An 18,887-nucleotide genomic window follows, 5' to 3' on the forward strand; every position below is an offset into this window, starting at 1 on the left:
TTATAAGTTAATAATCTCTTCCGTTAACACTGATCATACATTAACAGTATTCTTATTTCAAGTTTACTAAGAAACTAGACCAAAAATGCTTGGTAGTATTTTGTGTTTTTACAGTGCTCATTCTGAAAGAAGCTCAGAATAGGCAGACCTGACCAGACTAGGAACATATGTTCATTACGTGAAAACATGTTCATGTAATGAACATATTCAGTGTAACCCCATTCCTACCCTAACTTGTTCACGAAGCGTAATGGGTCACCTTTACTTTCCCCTGTCCTTGCAGAGATCTGCTTGCTGACTCGAGGCAGAAGGACAGCCAGCGTGCGAGCAGATAACTACTGCCGGCTGTACTCTCTGTCTGTAGACAACTTCAACGAGGTGCTGGAGGAGTATCCCATGATGAGGAGGGCCTTCGAGGCCGTCGCCCTCGACCGCCTGGACCGCATCGGTGAGCTTTGGAGAATTCTCAGATACAGCTAAATAAAGTAAAATGGTGTCTTTACCTACATGTTATTGAGACATATAAAACAGTTTGTGTTGTATTCCATAGCTACACTGCAAAAACACAAAATCTTACCAAGTATTTTGGTCTAGTTTCTAGTATAATGATCTTAGTGCACTTGGAGTAAGACAAACAAACGTAAAAGTAATTTTTTAGCAAGATATAGAGGCTCATTTTAAGTTAGTTTTGTCTTATTTCAAGTGAACTTAGATATCTGCACTAAAAACTAGACCAAAAATATTTGGTAAGATTTTGTTTTTGCAGTGTATTCACTCACCTCAAATGTTTCCACATTTTTTTAAAGTTACACAAACTTCACTGCAGGGTTCGTATAGGTGCCGTATAGGTGCTTGAAATCCTTGAAAGTGTTCCAATTCAAACACTTGGAAAGTTGTTTGAATTGGTTAGGAAAGTTCTTGATTTCTGCATATAGTCTTTGAAAGTACTTGACTTTTAAACTGCAGTTTTGTAATAAAGTACAATCTAACGCTCGATTAAGAGCCTAAATTTGGAAAGCGTTATTTACAGTAGAAACTAGATATTTTCATACACCTAATAGAAACATATAAATTTTTTTCTCACTGTCTGAAGTTAAATCAGACTAAACTTTTCTTCTTTCAGGTCGGTTAGAATTACCAAAATTATTTCTTTTCTACTTGCTAAATGCCATTTTGATGTTCTTGTTACTTTCTTTGCATATTTAACCATCTAATTTAATTCTGGAGGTCATTTATCTTAGACTTTGTTTGGATTGTTTCAGAGTAATGAATATTTATTATTCCTAGTGGCTCAATGACTTATTGATCTTTGTAATTAAAATAAAGGTTGGGTTTATATTTTATATGTAAAACAAAGTTATTGAAATTGGGTTATTTATTTATTTATTTTTTTGGTTAATTTAGTGTTTTGTTTTTATCTCCAAAGTGAGGTGCTGGAAACCTGCCTTAAAAATATGAAATGTGTTGGTAAAAGTGTACAAACTGGATTTTATTGGGATTTTATGTGATAGACATAAAAAAAAGACATAATTTTCTAAATCTTTTTTACATAAGAAAATCTGAAGAGCAGGTTGTGCTTTTAAGTTCAGCTCCCAATACTTTGTAGAGGCACTTTTTGGTGTAAATACAGCTGGTTTGTCTCCAGCAGCTTTGCTTGTCTCTAGAGTTTTTCTCTCTCTGAGCTAAAACTCAGTAAAATCCCATTAACTTTGTGGCAAAATGTGAAAAAGTTTATTAAGAGTACGTATACTTTGCAAGGCCCTGCGACTCATGGCTCATTCAGCTTGACAATGTCAGACAGAATGAGATTTCTGGATTTTAATTACCGTAGATGTGTGAATAATTAACTGGCATCAGTCATGGTCAGATCCACCTATTTTATTAATGGAACCTGCTTTATGGGTTCTGAGCAGAAAATCCACCATATTTACTGAAAATGAAATGAAGCATAAAACATGTCACTTAAATTTTTGTTGGTAAGTCCAGAAGTAATCATGTTGATATAAATCTAAATCAGTTTTCATTCAAAATAGTAGAAAATGGTGCAGGCCAAAAAGTATTAATACTGTCCTCAACAATCACTGGAAAAATCTTTGCAAATGCTTTTTATACACTGCAAAACACAAAATCTCTTCAAGTAATTTGGGTCTAGTTTCTAGTGCAAATGTCACAGTGCACTTGAAATCAGACAAAACTAACTTAAAATTAACCTTTTAGCAAGACATAGAGACTTGTTGTGAGTAAATAATTCCTAATTAATGATGAAAAAGTACTAGTTCTGTTGTAAGATTATTTATCTTACACTGCAAAACATTTTTAACATGTTTATAAGTTAATTCATCTATCATTGGAACCAGTATAACTGGTAAGATTTTGTGTTTTTGCAGTGTAATTGTTGACCAGATTTTTGCATGTTTCCACTGGTATTTTGAAGATGTTTGTATCTTTTGGTGATATTAGACTGATATGTCTAATTAAAAAAACCTCAGACATATTTCTGGTTAATTTCCAAAAACATACTCAAGTAAATGTAACTAGTTACTACCAAACTCTGGTTCATACAACAAAAATGGTGGAAGTTTGTAGATTTGAATTACGGTTGGATGGTGGGTTGGTTGAATAGTTGGAATTAAGTTTGGATGGAGTGTTGGTTGGACGGTTGGATGAAGGGTTGGATGGAGGGTTAGTTGGATGGATGGGTGAAGTGTTGGATTGTTGGATTTAGGGATGGATGGATGAAGGGTTGAATGGTTGGATTTAGGGATGGATGGATGAAGGGTTGGATGGATGGATGAAGGGTGGGATGGATGGATGAAGGGTTGAATGGTTGGATTTAGGGATGGATGGATGAAGGGTTGGATGGTTGGATTTAGGGATGGATGGATGAAGGGTTGGATGGATAGGTGGAGGGTTGGATGGATGGATGAAGGGTTGGATGGTTGGATGAAGGGTTGGATGGATGGATGAAGGGTTGGATGGATGGATGAAGGGTTGGAGCTCATTTTCATTTATCATGCTATTAATTGATTTATTGCTAATTGCGACGGCCCATAGATTCCCACCCTCCAGTGCAGCTGAACGGTTTCTCCTTCTGTTCTCACAGGAAAGAGGAACTCGATTCTGCAGAATAAAGTCCAGCATCACCAAAGCTCCGGCACATTAAACCTCCACGAAACAGAAATCATCCAAAGAATCGTCCAGCACGACCGGGACATGGCCCAATGCACGCAGCTGATCCAAAGCAGCGCTGCGCAGAGTCTGAACCCCCCCGTCACTCCGCCATCCCCTACCCCTCTCATCTGGACGCCGCTGGTCCAGGCACCGCTGCAGGCTGCTGCTGCCACCACGCCACTGGCTCTGGCCTTGGCCCATCACTCCCAGTTGCCTCCCATCCTCTTCCACAGTCCTCTGGTTCCTGGTTCCTCCATGAAGGACCATTCCAGGAGGGTCCACATGGGAGGTACCGCCTCCAGCAGCTTTGGTTCAGTTCCTGGCTCCCCGGTTAGCTCTGCTAAACCCAGATCTGTGGTTGAGGCACCAACGTTGGGGTTCTCTTTGGCGCAGCATCACTCCACTGCGGTTTTATCGCCCACGGTGATGTCGCAGCCCGTCTTTACAAGCAGCCTGCAGCCCACGCCGCAGCCTCTTTACCAGCCTCCTCATTGCGCCCCGGTTTTCCCCTCCTACACCTGCTCCGCTCAGCTCCACCCTCAGCCGTTCCTCGGTGCGATGGCCGCTCCGCCTCAGCCTCTAGGTTTGCTGCAGCAAGGGGTGCCAGGGAAGGTTTCAGGAAGATTTCCAGCCCCAACCATCAGCCCTCTGATCTGCAGCTCGGTGAACCCCATCCTGAGCCAGCTGCAGCAGCCATACCACCCATCTAGCCTCAACAGAGCCACCAGCACATCCAGCAATGTCAACCTCCCACATTTCCCCATCATAACCAGCAGGCACCCGCCGGCCAGGATCAATCCGCAGCTGTCTGCGGCCGGCAGAAGCGGGGTGGCCGCCTCTCTGGCGCAGCACACCCTGGCGGGACTGCAGTCGGTTTTCCTCCCACAGGTTCTCCCTGAGCCCTCGGCCCTCGCCTCCCTGGCGCAGTACGGCTCTGCGGAGGCCTCGCCGTGCTACACGCCGCCTCTCCGCAGCCCCGCCACACAGAGACGGACGGTTCACCACGCCGAGCCACCCGGCACCACCAGCTTTCAGAGCTCCACTCTGAGAGAGACAGCAGAGTCCTCGGCGGATCTCTTTACCCAGGAAATAAAGACAATCTCAGGCTCTCACAGCTATTTACACCAGGAAAGGCCTTCGGTGGTGAGCGGCTCCTCAGAGAGGGCGGAAGGGGGCTTCCCTTCCCCCATGGTGGTCAACAAACCCTACACCACCATCCCGGGTCAGGGTGCTCCCATCAGTCGGACACAATCAGGGCCTGAGCCTTGGAACCAGCCTGCCGGCGATCAGTCTCCTGCTAAAGTGTTAGACAGTGAACAGAAACAATCCAAGCTTCCCTCCAACTTGTGAGTGTCAGACACACCCTCCTCAACCTGCTGAGCTGCAGAGGAAACCCCTCCATGTTGGCATTTTAAAGGGGACCTATTATGCAAAGTTAACATTTGGCACATTTTTATGCTTCCATTTGGGTCTCTACTGCTTATAAAAACAGCCCAAGTGCTTTAAAACATCCCACCCAGATATTTTTTGGCAATAAGTTCATGTTTTTTGGAAAACAAGCCGTTTCAAAACCCTTCTGAATGTAATGTGACAAATCAGCCTATTGCCTAGCAACCCCAGTGGAATTCAGCCCGTTACCTAGCAACCAAGCAGAGTTCCAGCACCTTTGGTCAGCTGGTTTAATCGCTGTAGAATGGCTACTGGAAATGACAAGTGTTTTATTGTTGGCTTACCATCCAGAAACCTCTTGCTGCATCCTTGTCGATTGTGCAGGAGGCTCTGCGTCTGCTTTTCAAAGGTGTACGGTTGTATAATTGCACATTTGTTTGCAACCATTTCCACATACGTATGTAAACGTTGAGTTGGGGAGCGTGGCCAGCAGCAGGTTGTTTGGATTTAAAGAGCCAGGCCCTAAATCAGCTCATTCTCCAGAACTAAAATCTAGTCTAAGAATTATTTTGAGGAAAAATGTAATTAACATATCGTAACCTGTTGAAGAAAGCATAATAGGTCACCTTTAAATGTTGAATTCAGTGCTGGGTTGTGTGTGTTGTTTTAATCAGATGAGAGATCACTTTAGTTTTTGTGGATGACGGACAAAAACATATTTTTTCTACTCAACATTTTCATTATGATGATAAAACCCAAAAGTATTAATGGGGTATATATTTAAGACCTGATAAGAAATATCACTTCTTATATATACTATGTTATATTCTAACCTTCCTCTGTGATTTATTTATTTGAAACCTTTTTTTGGTTCCCTTTTTAGCTTCACCTCTTGAGCTGAAAAGAATTACCCACCGCTGTATATTCAGTTTATGATTGAAACCAAAAATGGCTTCCCTCTTGTTAGCATCCTTTTCGGAGAAATGCTGCACACAGTCTGTGCACTTTGCTCGTTTCAGAGATCACTGCAGCGCGAAGGGTTTGGCGGCGGCGTGTCTTCCAAGATAGAAAGCTTTCTCAGCAATATTGCACACCCGAACGGGTCGCACTGATCAGACTGCTTTAAAAAAAAAACAAAGCAATGAATGTAACAATGTCACTCTGAGGGGAAGGGAGGGTTTGGGATTTGAATGTGTGGATGAACATGAACAGACAAAAAAAACAAACCCTGAGTTGAGGATTGTGTGCCATGAGCATAGTATGCAATAATCTGTGTTTTTATTTTTATGGGCTTATAAAGGTACTGTGAATTAAAGCACTTGTGTCAAATCAGTAAGATTACTGGTAAATCAATCAATTAATTAGAATATAACAAACAGTGACTCAGTTCAAAAAGAGAAATATATAGATCCATAACACAGAGTGAAACATTTGAACCCTTTGAATTAATTTTGATTATGTCATACAGTTCAGTTTCTGCTAATAATACTCTGACGATATGGAGCAAAAGGTTTACCCTGATATTTTGTGGTAATTATTGGCATATTTATAATAAATTTGCAGTTTTTTGTAGATTTTAGGACTCCTAAAACATGAGATCATCTCCACTGCAAAAACACAAAATCTTACCAAGGATTTCTGCTCTTGTTTCCAGTGCAAATATGTTAGTACACATTAAATAAGATAAATAACTTTTCAGCAAGATATATGAGCTTGTTTTAAGTAAATAATTGCTTACTACTGATTTAAAAAGTTCTAGTTCCACTGGCAGATTATTTCACTCATGTTTTCTCATCTTGTAAGTTAAATAATCTGCCCCTGGAACTAGAACTTTTTAATCAATTTTAAGGGATTATTGAATTAAATTAAGCTTCTACATCTTGCTGAAAAGTTATTTGTATTTTTTTAAGCTTTAGTGTACTAAGATATTAGTACTAGAAACTAGAACAAAAATATGTGGTGAGATTTTGTGTTTTTGCATTAATTATTCCTATTGATACTCAAGTAAAGCGACTGCATCACTAAGCAGCACAAAATAACTAGATTTATTCAGATTTTTAGATATTTACTGCTATTATAGAACTAACATTGGGAGGAAAAAAGCAAAAGTAACAATCCTAGCATTAGTTTTGTTTTTTTAAGAGTTTTTTCACAGACATCATCATGTTTAGTTTATTTTGATAATAAATCAAATATTCATAATAACCACAAATAGTAAGATAATTGCCCACTCTTACTGCTGAGGTTGTTGTCCAATAAAGTTAATACAATGTATTTATATTTATTTTAGTTCCATGAACACTGCTTGAATAGACGTCGGCTATGTTCTCACTGCAGCCTGAAGTTCTTACCTTAATATCTGACCTTTTCATGCAGTCTGAACAACACGGGTCGGATTTTTTTCGATTGCGACTCAGACCACTTTGGTATCCGATACGAATCCGTTTCAAATGTGGCCTGACATCCAGGTCGCGTTCTTCTGGCCTGAATGTCATCGATACTCGACAAACGTCACTATTCTGCGTCCTGATACGAGCAAGCGGGAAGAAAAACAACAACCATGGCGGACGTTAATCGATATTAAGTTTTTAATGTGTTGGTTTCGGTTGGACAACAACTTAAAATGTGTAAGCTAGGCTCCACCGTTAGCATCCATGTTTACTTCGGCAAACGCAGAGCACTTCTTCTTCGTCTTCTTTTTTTGTGGCGGTTGGCAAAACCGTGCAAAACACTGAGCACGCTCTCTGTGTGTGACGTCATTGCGCCCTCTACTGCGCATGCGGGACACTTTCAGGTCCGTTGCAGATCTCGCTGGAGATCACTTACAAGTGGGATATATTTGGAAATGTGAACGACCGCGCCAAAACAGTCCGATTTGACAAAAAAATCGTTATTGGGTCGCTTCAGGTTGCAGTGTGAACGTAGCCTTGGTTTACCACTCTGCATGTTTTTCTTCCATCATTCCTCAAATCGGGAACCACATGCTCAGATACAGCATAGTTAAAAAGTTTAGTTTCTTTGGCGATGACCTTTACCTTCCTGGCGAGACTGATTGTATTTTTTTGGTCTAATGTAATTTTCTAACATTTTGTTTCTTTAGCTGTGAGCCATAATCATCAAACTTAACAGAAACGCAATAAATGCATCATTGTCTGTGTCATGAATCTATATAAAACATTATTTAACATTTTATAAATTTAAAGTCAGTGGAAACCACTTTTTGATAATAATCTAACTTATTGAGCTCCACCTGTGTGATTTTGGCTTTCGAGTCGTTACAAAAAGGGAACTGATTAAAAACTAAAAGCAATCGAGGATAATCCAACATCTTGAAACCAGCAACGCACTGAGAATGATGTGAATGTTTCTTGCACCAGTCAAAGGGCTACCAGCAGTCACCGGGGCGCGTGATCGACACCGAAACCCTGACGGGTCATATTGCTGCATATTTACCTCTTTCATTGTTTAACGTTTGATTGTAAAATCTGACATCTGCTGCTTTGTGACGCTATGCTGAATCCAAAAGACTGCTTTACGAAACAACAGTGGCATCCTTTTAGTAGTTAATGTGTTTAGCTGATTTGTTTTTCCATCCACCTCCCATCAGCGGGGTTTCACTTTATTTTAAATACATCCAGTGTTGAGGAGTAAAGTTATTGATCTGTTTATTAGTCTATTTCTCATTTTTGTTGCCTTTTTAATCACCAAATCTGATCATTTAATCTCCTGTATATTAGGCACACTTTATTTTAGCTACTGAATTTAATGCAATAAAAAACAGACATATGGTCAAATGATCTTGCGCCGAGCTGTGGGTTTCTTTTTGAAGAGCAGAGTGATGAGGACCAGAGGAAAATCTGATGGAAACGACGGCAGGGAGGGGGAGTCTCAGACTTTAAGCCGGATTATAAATCCAGAACAGCGCGAGGTTGTTCGCTGCCAAAATTCAAAATAGCCCGGGTTATAATCTGCCAGACACTCGATACAAAGAAAATTATTTCCCATGTTCACAGAGTCAGAAGTGGTAGATTAGCAAGTAAATAGGTATTTAATTTGGTGCTTCAGAGGTTAATTAGGATAAGATACCATTCAGTTCTTTAGCTTTGATCATTCTGGTCTGAATTCACTCAAACTTTACGTGAGTGGTGGCGAAATATGAGTAAAACAAACACATCTTATCCAACAGTTCCTTTTTATTTATCATGCCAATTAATTTAAAATATTTTATCAACTTAAAGTTCCACATATAACATGGGGAGAGAACAAAACAGGATTTAGACAATAAACTGGACAAATTGGAGGAAGGAATCATGGCGTTACTGAGAATCTGCGTCTGGTAAACCGGTCCAAGATGGAGGGAAGGAGGGCTAAAGGTGAGGGAAGGGTTAATCCAGCTCACGGCACCAGCACCACCCTCATGGTGTTGGTGTAGCCAGAACCGGGGCGCCAGCCGGTCACAACAATGGCCACATCACCTGACTTGAAGAATTTACGGTATTTACCTGCAAAAAGAAAAAAAAAAGGTGAAAATTATTTTAAGAAGAAGAAAATTATTTCGCTGAACGTTGAAACAAAAGATCACAACATTTCCTGCTCACCAACTTCCAGGGCAAAGTTCACGCGCAGGTCGACGTCCTCGGCCCAGACGTCGCTGGCGGGTTTGGTGTAGAGCACCGGGTAGACGCCGCGGTACAGGTGGGCCTGGCGGGCCGTCATCCCGCAGCGGGTCACGGCGATGATGGGGGCGCGGGGCCGGTACCTGGACAGCAGGTAGGCCGACCTGCAGGGAGCAGGCAGCGGCTCGTTACCTCAGCAGGAGAAACCAAAACCCTGAACACACCGGTGATTCTGGTGGTGGCAGCATCATGTTGTGGTTGTGCTGTTCTTTGTCAAGCTGAGGGTCAAATCCAGCCTGCATTACTGCCCTCTAGACAGGCCACAGACAACAGTGAGCTTAAATATTTGATCAGGTTTTGGGTGTATAGAGCCACATTACTTTAAATATTAAATTTTTAGTAGTATTCGCTGAATTCATGTAATTCATTCTGCCTCAACTGGACATTGATGATTTAATGTTTGTTGTCCCTCTGTTAAACTTCATTCTGGAGAAATGTTTCACCTTCCAGCAGGACAAACCCAAACATTCATCCAGAGCCACAGTAGATGTTCAGACTAAAACCCAGTTGAACATTTATGGTCAGATATTTTCAATTGGTCAAGTTTGAACTTAACTTGAGTGATTCTGCAGAGAAAAGTGCTCTGAATATTTTTAAAAGGGGAAAGCTGTTAGAGACAGAACCTGCAGGACTTTCTATTAGAGATGCACCGAACCACCTTGAGCTGGAAAACATCCACGAAGCAACACAGAGTTCCTCCCCCACAATGGTGCAGGTTTCACTTCCGATTTCGATATCGATATCTGAGGTTTCGTATCGGCCGATCCGATACAGAAAAACAGCTGAATTGATTTAAAACATTTCTTCTTTAAAACATAGATATAAATGTGCTGAATTACTAATTTATTTGGTGATTTAAACACACCAACAGCTTCACAAGTTTGGCCAAACATGTAAAAAACAAATCAACTAATTGTGCAATTTTAGGAGCATAACAGCAGAATTAAAATAAATAATACAGAAACTGAGTAAAATAAAAGGTTGACTACTTTGGTCCAACAGTTAAAATAAACAACAAATCTTTTTTCGAATGGTTCAGAAAGCGCAATAAGGAATTTTAAATATAACGTAAAATAAATAATAAAGTACCAGACTTTGTTAAATATCGGTGCCAGTACAGATGTTGATATCGGATCGGTGCGTCTTTCTAACATTGTTATTTTTAGACGTTTTACCTCTCCACCTTTCTCTGCTTGTTTTAAATTGTCTCTGCTTTTTTCTGCTGCAGAGTGAAAAATCATTGAGCTGGAAAACATCCACGAAGCAACACAAAGTTCCTCCCCCACACTGAAGCAGCCATGAGATCCATTGTTAAAACAGAAAGCTAAAGTATTTAAGCCGCTATAATCATCCGGTGGGTCCATCTGACGCGTCGTCTGTATCACATGTTGAGAGGAATGAACAGGGAGTTAAAATTAACCTGTGAAATGTCAGGGTTCACGTCTCAGAAGGTCACCAGCAGAAAGCAGATTGTGAAAGTTGGCACACTTCAGAGGAGCTGAAGGCCGGCGTTAGAAGGAAGCGGAGGCGTCGGGATGGAGAAGTATCGTAACGCAGCAGCCCGAGCGCCTGCGGCGGCGGCGGACCAGAGCGATGACTCAGAGAGCGAAGCGGCGCAGCGCGGCCGTACCTGCCCGTCTTGGTGAGCACAATGATGGCGCTGGCGCAGCACTTGAAGGAAGCCTCCACGGCGCCGACGGCGACAGACTCCGTGGGGTCGCGGGTCAGGTGAGAGGTGCGTCGCAGCTCCTCGAACGTCTGCCTGTGGAACATGGCGGCCTCGGCTTCGCGGGCGATCTGAACGCAGGAAGCAGACATTTTATAAAAACGGTAAACGGGGCTGCAGCCGCACTGCTGGGTTCAGCTGGTCTGCATTCAGAGGACAAAACGATAAACCAACAATTCTGGCAGAAGAAGTCATAAATATAACGTGGGAGTGATAAACTCATGTTCATTCAGGCTGCATGAAAATCCTAAATGTCCTCAAAACACCAACTGTGGAAAAATCTACACTAAAAAAAAAGAATGCAACTACAACTTAAAAAATGTAGCTAATTTATTATATTACATTTATTTACCTTTGTTTAACATGACAACTTAATATATTTGCTTGAATAAAATTAATTTTATTACCTGTATCAAATTAACTATATATTTTTTATTTGATTTGTTCATTCCTTGCAGACAGGGTCTTAAAAACAAGAAAACAAGCAATCAGTAGGACAGAGAAACATGCATTCAAAACCAAGAACAAAATAATGATACAACTTAAAGCTTACCACTTTGGAAGCCTGCCACATTTATTCTGACATGAAATTATGCAAAACTGGACTGACACATTACTGCTCCTGACTGAAATTATTTGAGCAGGAATAAATAATTTAGGAAACCTGTAATCTGTTAATCTAGACTGTAATGATCCAGTGAAGTCGCTGTGCTCTGTTAGCTCTGCTGCTAGCGGGTCTCACCATGTGCTGGGTGCGCACCGCCTCCAGAGGGTAGTCTCCCTTGGCCGTCTCTCCGCTCAGCATGATGCAGTCACTGCCGTCCAGCACGGCGTTGGCCACGTCGGTGGCCTCGGCGCGGGTCGGGCGCGGCTTCTTGGTCATGCTCTCCAGCATCTTAACCGGAACCAAAACATTTCATGTCTGACTTCACGAGCTGCCACACTTTAAAAAAGTAACTGTAGAATTTAGAGTAAATTAGTGGCAGCAGGGCAGCCAGATGCTATAATCTTTACAGTAAAAAAAACAATAAATTATGCAAATAGAAATTATTGAACTCACTTGGTGTAATTTTATTATAATTTTACTGTGAATTTATTGCTGTTTTACAGTATTTTTATTACAGTTGCACAGTAATTATACTACATGGTTACTGTAATATCAGCACGTTGTTGACATGCAGAGAAGCAGACCTGTGTAGCGCAGATGATGGGCTTGCCGATCCGGTTGCATCGGCCCGTCATCATCTTCTGGGCGATGAACACCTTCTCTGTTGGGATCTCGATGCCCATGTCGCCGCGGGCAACCATGATGCCGTCGCTGGCCTCCAGGATCTCGTCAAACCTGACAGAAACGATGAGAAACACCTTCAGTAAATGCAGAAGCCAGCGCTGTGCAGCAGCTTCAACAGGACGGACGAAGCGCCGCCCACCGGCACACGCCCTCGTGGTTCTCCAGCTTGCTGATGATCTTGATGTCCTTGCCCTTCTCGCCCAGGACCTTCCTCACGGCGTGAACGTCGGCCGCCTTGCGGATGAAAGAGGCGAAGACCATGTCGATGTTCTGCTCCAGGCCGAACTGCAGGTCCTGGATGTCCTTCTCGGACAGAGCCGGCAGGTCGACGGCCGCGCCCGGTAGGTTGACGCCCTTCTTGCTGCCCAGCATGCCGCCGTTCTCAATCTCACACATCAGGTAGTCGTTTCCTTTGGATAACACCCAACACAAAGACAGAGATCCAGGAGAATAAAAACAGCGACGCAACATGTTTTATAACACTGTCGATTCTCAGAGGAAGTTTTCCACATTTTGTCATAATGCAAACACAAAGCTCCAGAGGCGCATGGGCCTCCGACAACAAGGAATGTTACTGGACGATAAATTGTCCCAGAAGTTATTGCAATAAACAATAACATTGTTTTGAGACCATTTTCAAGTAATATAATGCTAACAGCAGAATAATATAAAATACATTCTCAAAAATCAATAAACTTTCAATTCTAATGAACGATTAACACAGGAACAGGAAGACATTTTAAATATCCAAAATAAATAAACAAAAACAGAAAAAAATAAAATAAAATGAATTATGAATCCTCTGTAAACAAAATTATCCTTGAAAAAAGGAGCTAGTTGAGACCAAACACCAGACTGAAAACTTTTGTCATCCAGTTTTTGGTAAAAAGAAAAAAAACAAAAAAAAAACAATATCTGCCGATGGAACCAGAACTTTTCCATCAGTTTTAAGAAATTAGTGACTTAAAACAAGCTCCTATTTCTTGCTGAAAAGTTACTGGTTTTGTTAAGATATTTGCACTGTAATCTAGATCAAAAATACTTGGGAAGATTTTGTGTTTTTTTTCAGTGAATGTGTCAGTAAACACATTCAAGCCAGTGATATTTTAATTTGCTGACACTAGTGACGGATCTCCTGTTTTCCCTCTTCTCTAAGGGTAGATTTGTGAACGTCTCTCACGTAAAACACCCCTAGAAATACTGTGAAGTTTGTGTTTGCACCGTGGCAAAATGTGAAGGTTGGGGGTAAAATTACTTTTGCAGAATATTCTAAATGAACAAAGAGTAGCTGTTTGTTTCTGCTCTTACCGATTTCTTTAACCACGAGTGAAATCAGACCGTCGTCTATGTAGACGTGGCTGCCGATCTCCACCACCTTGATGATGTTTTTGTAGTCGAGCCACAGAGTTTTCTCATCGCAGTTGTCCTTGTGCTGATCGTTTGTCGTGACCTTGATGGTTTCGCCCTTTTTGAGCTCCACCTCAGCAGTGCCGCTCTGATAAAAACATAGAGCCATTACAGTCAGTAGTCCTCCATAAATCAAACACTTGCCTCGTGTAATTTGGCAGGAACTCACGCCCTTGATGAGGCCGGTCCTGATTTCTGGTCCCTTGGTGTCCAGAGCGATGGCCACCGGCCTGTATTCGATAGATCCGGGCCCAAAGCTCTCGGTCGCCTCGCGGATATTCTTGATGGTCTCTGCATGGTACTGAGAAACAAAAAGATGTCACAATAATCCTTCAAATCTCTGTAGCTCTACTCTGCAAAAACACAAAATCTTACCAAGTATTTTTGGTTCTAGTTTCTTGAAATACGACAAGACTAACTGAAAAGTAACTTTTCAGCAAGAAATATGAGCTTATTTTAAGCCAATAATTCCTTAATATTGATGAAAAAAAGTTTGTTCCACTGTCAGATTAGTTGTTGCTAGGTGGCTGAGGTTACTAGGCAACCAGCCAAGACAGGACGTCGCCTAGCAACCAGGTACTAGTTCCACTAGCAGATTATTTCACTTATGACAAGACATGTTTTCCATGTTATAAGTGAAATAATCTGCCAATGGAACTAGAACTTTTTCAGCAATTTTAAGAAAATATTGACTTAAAACAAGCTAATATTATTGTTGAAAAGTTATCTGTATGTTGGTTTTGTCTTGTTTCAAGTCCACTAAGATATTTGCAATAGAAACTACACCAAAAATACTTGGTGAGACACTGTGTTGATGCAGTGGGTGGATTTAAATTTAAAGGGGCAGTATTATGTATTTTCCAGCCACCTTGGTGTCATTTTATAACACAGCCAAGTAACTATGTTAAATTGAGTTGTTATAAAAATCCTCTATATCAAATATTACTTAAAAACAAATTTGACTTTGTAATTTAAAATTGAGCCAGATCTTTCTGAAACTCCACCTTCAGGAAGTCACCACCTCCTCTCTTAATGTTTTTACCAGCGTTGCACTGAAAAGTCGCTGCTACAATGAGCCCAGCTGATGCGAAGTTCAACCAGGTGTTTGCTAATTGCTGCTGGCTAGTCTGAAGGAGCCGAGTTGTGGAGGTGGAAGCTTGGAAACTGAAGCTCTGAGGAGGAGCTCTGTCTCGAAGGCGGGGCTAGGTCCACCTAGGCGTTGTGAACAGCTGAATGGTTGCCATGGAGATTAAAGGATTTCTCAAATATGTATGAAATAATCAAAGCAACTCTCCAGGGAACAACATTATAACATGACGTAAAGCTAAAAAACAGTCTTTAACTAACTCAAAACACCGAGTTTTATTTCTGCAGACAAAAACTCATCTGGAATCGTGTCCCGTTCCCAAAGCGTAAACTGCAGCAACAGGTGGCCACATTGTCAGGCAGCTACAAACTAAAAACAGAGCTAGCAGAGCAGCAGCATATTTTTAGCGCAGGACCTTCAGCCTAGCTGTGCTTTGAATACGCACTTTGAGCTGCATCACTTCAACTCCTGCTGTACAACTGGAAAAAATGGCAACAAGCAAATTAAAGTATCACAAGCAAAAATCTTAGAGGAGAAAGAGTGAGCGCAGCCTGCTGCTCCCTCTCTACATGCCCTCCGCTCCCACTGTTGCTGTGAGCCGTGTTCCTATTTATAGCTGCGCTGACAACTGCCACACCAACCAGACAGAGGTCACGTCTATTTTCCCTCTCCCCTCAAAACGAATCATTTGGTTGTCATTTGTCATTATTATTATTCACTGAACTGAAGATTGTGTATACATATGTATATTTTTAATTTAATCCATCAGGTCTGACCTGTGCTACTGAAAGGGCTGCAGTTAACTTGTAAAGCTCCAAGTCATGATTCTGGACATCCGCTCAGGTGACAGTCAGCGGGGTCGTGACTTTTAAAGGTAAAGTGTCAGGGAGTTAAGGTCAGCGGCTGATCGACCAAAGAGTTTTTATCCTAGGATACAGGCGGAGTGCTGAAGGGTCAACTACGAGCTCTGAGATCATGTAACCAACGGTTAGCAGGCGCCGGGACAAACGCCAGACTGATTCAGTGAAACGCATGCATGGAGCTTCAATCTGCTGCTGCACTGTTTTATCAGTGTTTAGCTTTAAAATATGATAGTAAATCAATACTGACATGTATCTGTCACAAGCAGCAATAAATCATTTAATCCCACGATGAATTAAACTGACCTCAATAATTTAAATTTGCACGATTTATTGTTTTTCTCTTTACTCTCTTTCTACCAAAACCTGGATGACAAAATTCTTCATTCTGGTGTTTTGGTCTCATCTAACCCATCTGTTGAAGGGCAATGTTGTTTGCAGAGACTTTATTATTAATTTTATTTGCTGCTTCTGTTGTTTTCTTTCTTTATTTTTAGACATTCAAAATGTCTTCTGGCTCAACTGTTCAATGTTTATTAGACTTTAAAGTTTATTGATGTTTGAGAATCTTTTCTTGCATTATTATGCCATCATTACCATTACATAACTTAAAAATGGTCTCAAAACAACAATATTACCATTTATTGTAGTAACTTCTGGGACGACTTATCGTCCGGTAATGCTTAAGGCGACAGGCCTGCAAACGTCTCGCTGCTTCTTTACTCACTTCATGTGTGCCATGAGAGAAGTTCATTCTTGCAACGTTCATCCCAGCTTTGATCATTTCTTTGGCCATCTCCACGGATCTGGAGGCAGGTCCTGCGTAATAGAGCAGGCTCGTTAACATGCTGTAATGAACGGAGAGTCTGCGCGCTGCGGTGGTTTGTCTGACCGATTGTGCAGATGATGCCGGTGTTGCGAGACGTGGCCGGCTCGGAGTTGATGTCCAACAGGCACATGTGCTCGATTAAAGTGTCGGCCAAGGCGGCGGGGAGCTGCTGGGTCTGCATGATGGTAGGGACAGCGTCCTTCGGCTTGGACATGTTTGGATTGGAGTCTGCAGGGATCGTCCTGGCGACACAAAGGAAGGAGCGATGGGACAGGTGACCAACATGTTTTCGTAATATTTGTAAGTTGTTGATTTGAATTTTGTGTTTAATTTAATCTTGTTTGTGTCTTAAGAAATACGTTTATGTCTTTTTAGGAATGTTTGTAAAGGATTCTTACAGTAATGTCTGATACATAAAGCTGCTGAAATGTGCTAAACAAATAAACATGATTAATATAATAAAATCTGATGTCTATCTATTATTTTTTATTTTCATTGCTAAAGGTTAGAGCACCCTGTTCAGCTTTTGAACAGGTGCCTGCATGACCTTTGCATTTAAAAACAAGGCCTGCAAACAACCAGAAACAATAGATGAAACATGGAAAACCTGTCCCTAAAAAATACTTTCTCTTATTATTGATAACGTTTAGTTCTTATTTGAAGCACCAGATTAACAGAAGCTCATAAAATAGCTTCTGTAGAAGGCAGAAAAATGCAGGACGCCCCTGATCTCCTGTCTCTCAGTGATATTTAAGACAAAACAGGACCAAGGGACAAACATAGGCAGTTTTTATGCTGCTAAGGTGCAATAATGGTTGAAAATCCTCCGCTGAGTTAAGCTGCAATGCTAAATGGCTGACATGTTCCTATCATCAGCATTTTCTCTCTTGGAAATGATCATGTAAATTTAATCTATCATGAAACATATCTAATAAAATAAACTGTATCTTGTCACGTTAAAGGAGCCTATTTATCAAAGTAACTGACATGTTGGGTCAACAGGTTTGCTAAAGGTCACTACTAAAAATACATGAACCAATAACAGTTAAATATCCAGATGGATGCCGTAGTTTACGGTGCAGCAGGTAAAACTCGCAGATGTTAGATGATTTTTAAAGAATAATTATTTTTATTATTTAATTAATAAAGACGCAAACTAAGATGTTATGTCAACATTTGTAAAGTGAAAACAAGCACAAAAAAAGTGCAAATAAAAATTTAAATACTACAATAAATTAACACAAAGCAGCATATTACCGCGCTGTTTAGTATGTTTCAAGGCACCCTAATTTCGCTTACCTACTGGGTGAACTTTGCAGGGGACCAAGGCGCCACCCTCCCTGCCGGAGCGCCCGCGTTTTATTCCAGCAGGGACTACTTTCTTGTGCGCATTAAGCAGCTTCTGCCACCGGACACCCCGGGCGCGGCGGTTGGGGACCAGATAGCTGCACAGATCTTCTAAAGTGGACGAACTTCACTCATGACGTTTGGTGTTCTATATGTTATGTTATTTTATTAAATAAAGCCTTAAAGTTAACCAAATATTCAGTCGGATGGAGCGCAGGTGCAATTTCTCTTCGCCTGGCCAATCAGATCATTATACTGGTGCAGAAACAGTTCTTAAAGTCGTTTAATCTTCAACCTGATTATGTGTAATATTCTTAAAACAAATATCCGTATTTTTTCTCTTTGCTTGCGCATTTTTTCGTCCATGAAATGTACTAAAACTGGTTAAATTAGCCCTCTAAACTTACTTTGTAAACATTTAAAATACAAAGTTTAAAAAGCTCTTACAGATGCTATTCAGCGAAGAAAATGTAAATATGAAAAATAGAAAGAAAGGAAAAATCTTTATTTTCTTTAATAAAACAACAATTGTGTAACACGTGGCTGGCTAGACATCCAATAAAATGCTTGCTTTTCTTAAATGATTATCTTTTACTCATTTATCTTTGTAACTGAAATGCAACAGAAGGAAAAATTACATCGCAAGATTAACGCTGAACTCTAAACGTTTTGTAACTGAAATATAACAGAAATATGCTTTACTAGCCGCTAAGCTAAAAAACAACCAAAAAAGATAAAAAGAACAGGAACACTTCTCTACATTTTATCAACAAAAGAGAAATCAACAACAACAACACATGTCTAAATGTCTTCCAAACACACAAATACTTACATAACTGGAAATTTTCTAAGTTGAAAAGTAAATAACATTGAGAAAGTTAATTAGCCAAAATTCTTGTACGGTAACCGTAAAAATTACCTCAAAGATTGTTTGATGTGAAGAGCGCTCACTCGGCCATGTTTCTGTAAAATACAATGATACGGATGTCACACACTGATCACATTTCAAAACATTTGACATTCTGAAAATGGATTTAGTCTTACAATTATGAACTTATTAAGGTAACTTATTTCCACTACAAACTGTTTTATGGTATTTGACAG

General features: G+C 40.8%; 2 protein-coding genes across 4 annotated transcripts; one reads left to right on the forward strand and one right to left on the reverse strand.

Annotated features, from left to right (window-relative positions):
• The first annotated feature begins 219 nt into the window (after positions 1–219).
• On the forward strand, positions 220–4,622 carry LOC103130157 (potassium/sodium hyperpolarization-activated cyclic nucleotide-gated channel 4-like). Its single transcript, XM_016665698.1, has 2 exons — positions 220–448; positions 3,104–4,622. The coding sequence occupies exons 1-2, from the start codon at positions 397–399 to the stop codon at positions 4,519–4,521; spliced, it is 1,470 nt and encodes a 489-aa protein (XP_016521184.1). The 5' UTR covers positions 220–396; the 3' UTR covers positions 4,522–4,622.
• Positions 4,623–8,733: 4,111 nt separating this feature from the next.
• On the reverse strand, positions 8,734–18,636 carry pkmb (pyruvate kinase M1/2b). 3 transcript variants are annotated; one of them, XM_016665703.1, is made up of 11 exons: positions 18,616–18,636; positions 16,500–16,678; positions 16,335–16,426; positions 13,830–13,961; positions 13,562–13,748; positions 12,393–12,663; positions 12,154–12,304; positions 11,705–11,857; positions 10,867–11,033; positions 9,159–9,340; positions 8,734–9,062 (listed from the first exon to the last, which is right to left on the reverse strand). In XM_016665703.1, coding segments are annotated over exons 1-11 (1,623 nt in total). In that variant the 5' UTR covers positions 18,618–18,636; the 3' UTR covers positions 8,734–8,955. The 3 variants fall into 3 exon arrangements, with proteins under 3 accessions (XP_016521189.1, XP_007541536.1, XP_016521191.1); XM_007541474.2 differs by lacking the exon at positions 18,616–18,636 and adding an exon at positions 17,736–17,840; XM_016665705.1 differs by lacking the exon at positions 18,616–18,636 and adding an exon at positions 17,740–17,761.
• Between the last annotated feature and the right edge of the window lie 251 nt (positions 18,637–18,887).

This window comes from Poecilia formosa, unplaced genomic scaffold (assembly GCF_000485575.1).
Source record: "Poecilia formosa unplaced genomic scaffold, Poecilia_formosa-5.1.2 Scaffold610, whole genome shotgun sequence".
NCBI classification, from domain to species: domain Eukaryota; kingdom Metazoa; phylum Chordata; class Actinopteri; order Cyprinodontiformes; family Poeciliidae; genus Poecilia; species Poecilia formosa.

Excerpts from the sequence above, each read along its gene's own strand:
- LOC103130157 (XM_016665698.1), top strand. The coding sequence starts at position 397 with ATGATGAGGAGGGCCTTCGAGGCCGTCGCCCTCGACCGCCTGGACCGC. Across the intron at positions 449-3,103 it reads CGACCGCCTGGACCGCATCG|GAAAGAGGAACTCGATTCTG; the intron begins GTGAGCTTTGGA and ends CTGTTCTCACAG.
- pkmb (XM_016665703.1), bottom strand. Across the intron at positions 16,427-16,499 it reads CGGCATCATCTGCACAATCG|GACCTGCCTCCAGATCCGTG; the intron begins GTCAGACAAACC and ends TCTATTACGCAG. Across the intron at positions 13,749-13,829 it reads GGACCGGCCTCATCAAGGGC|AGCGGCACTGCTGAGGTGGA; the intron begins GTGAGTTCCTGC and ends TGTTTTTATCAG.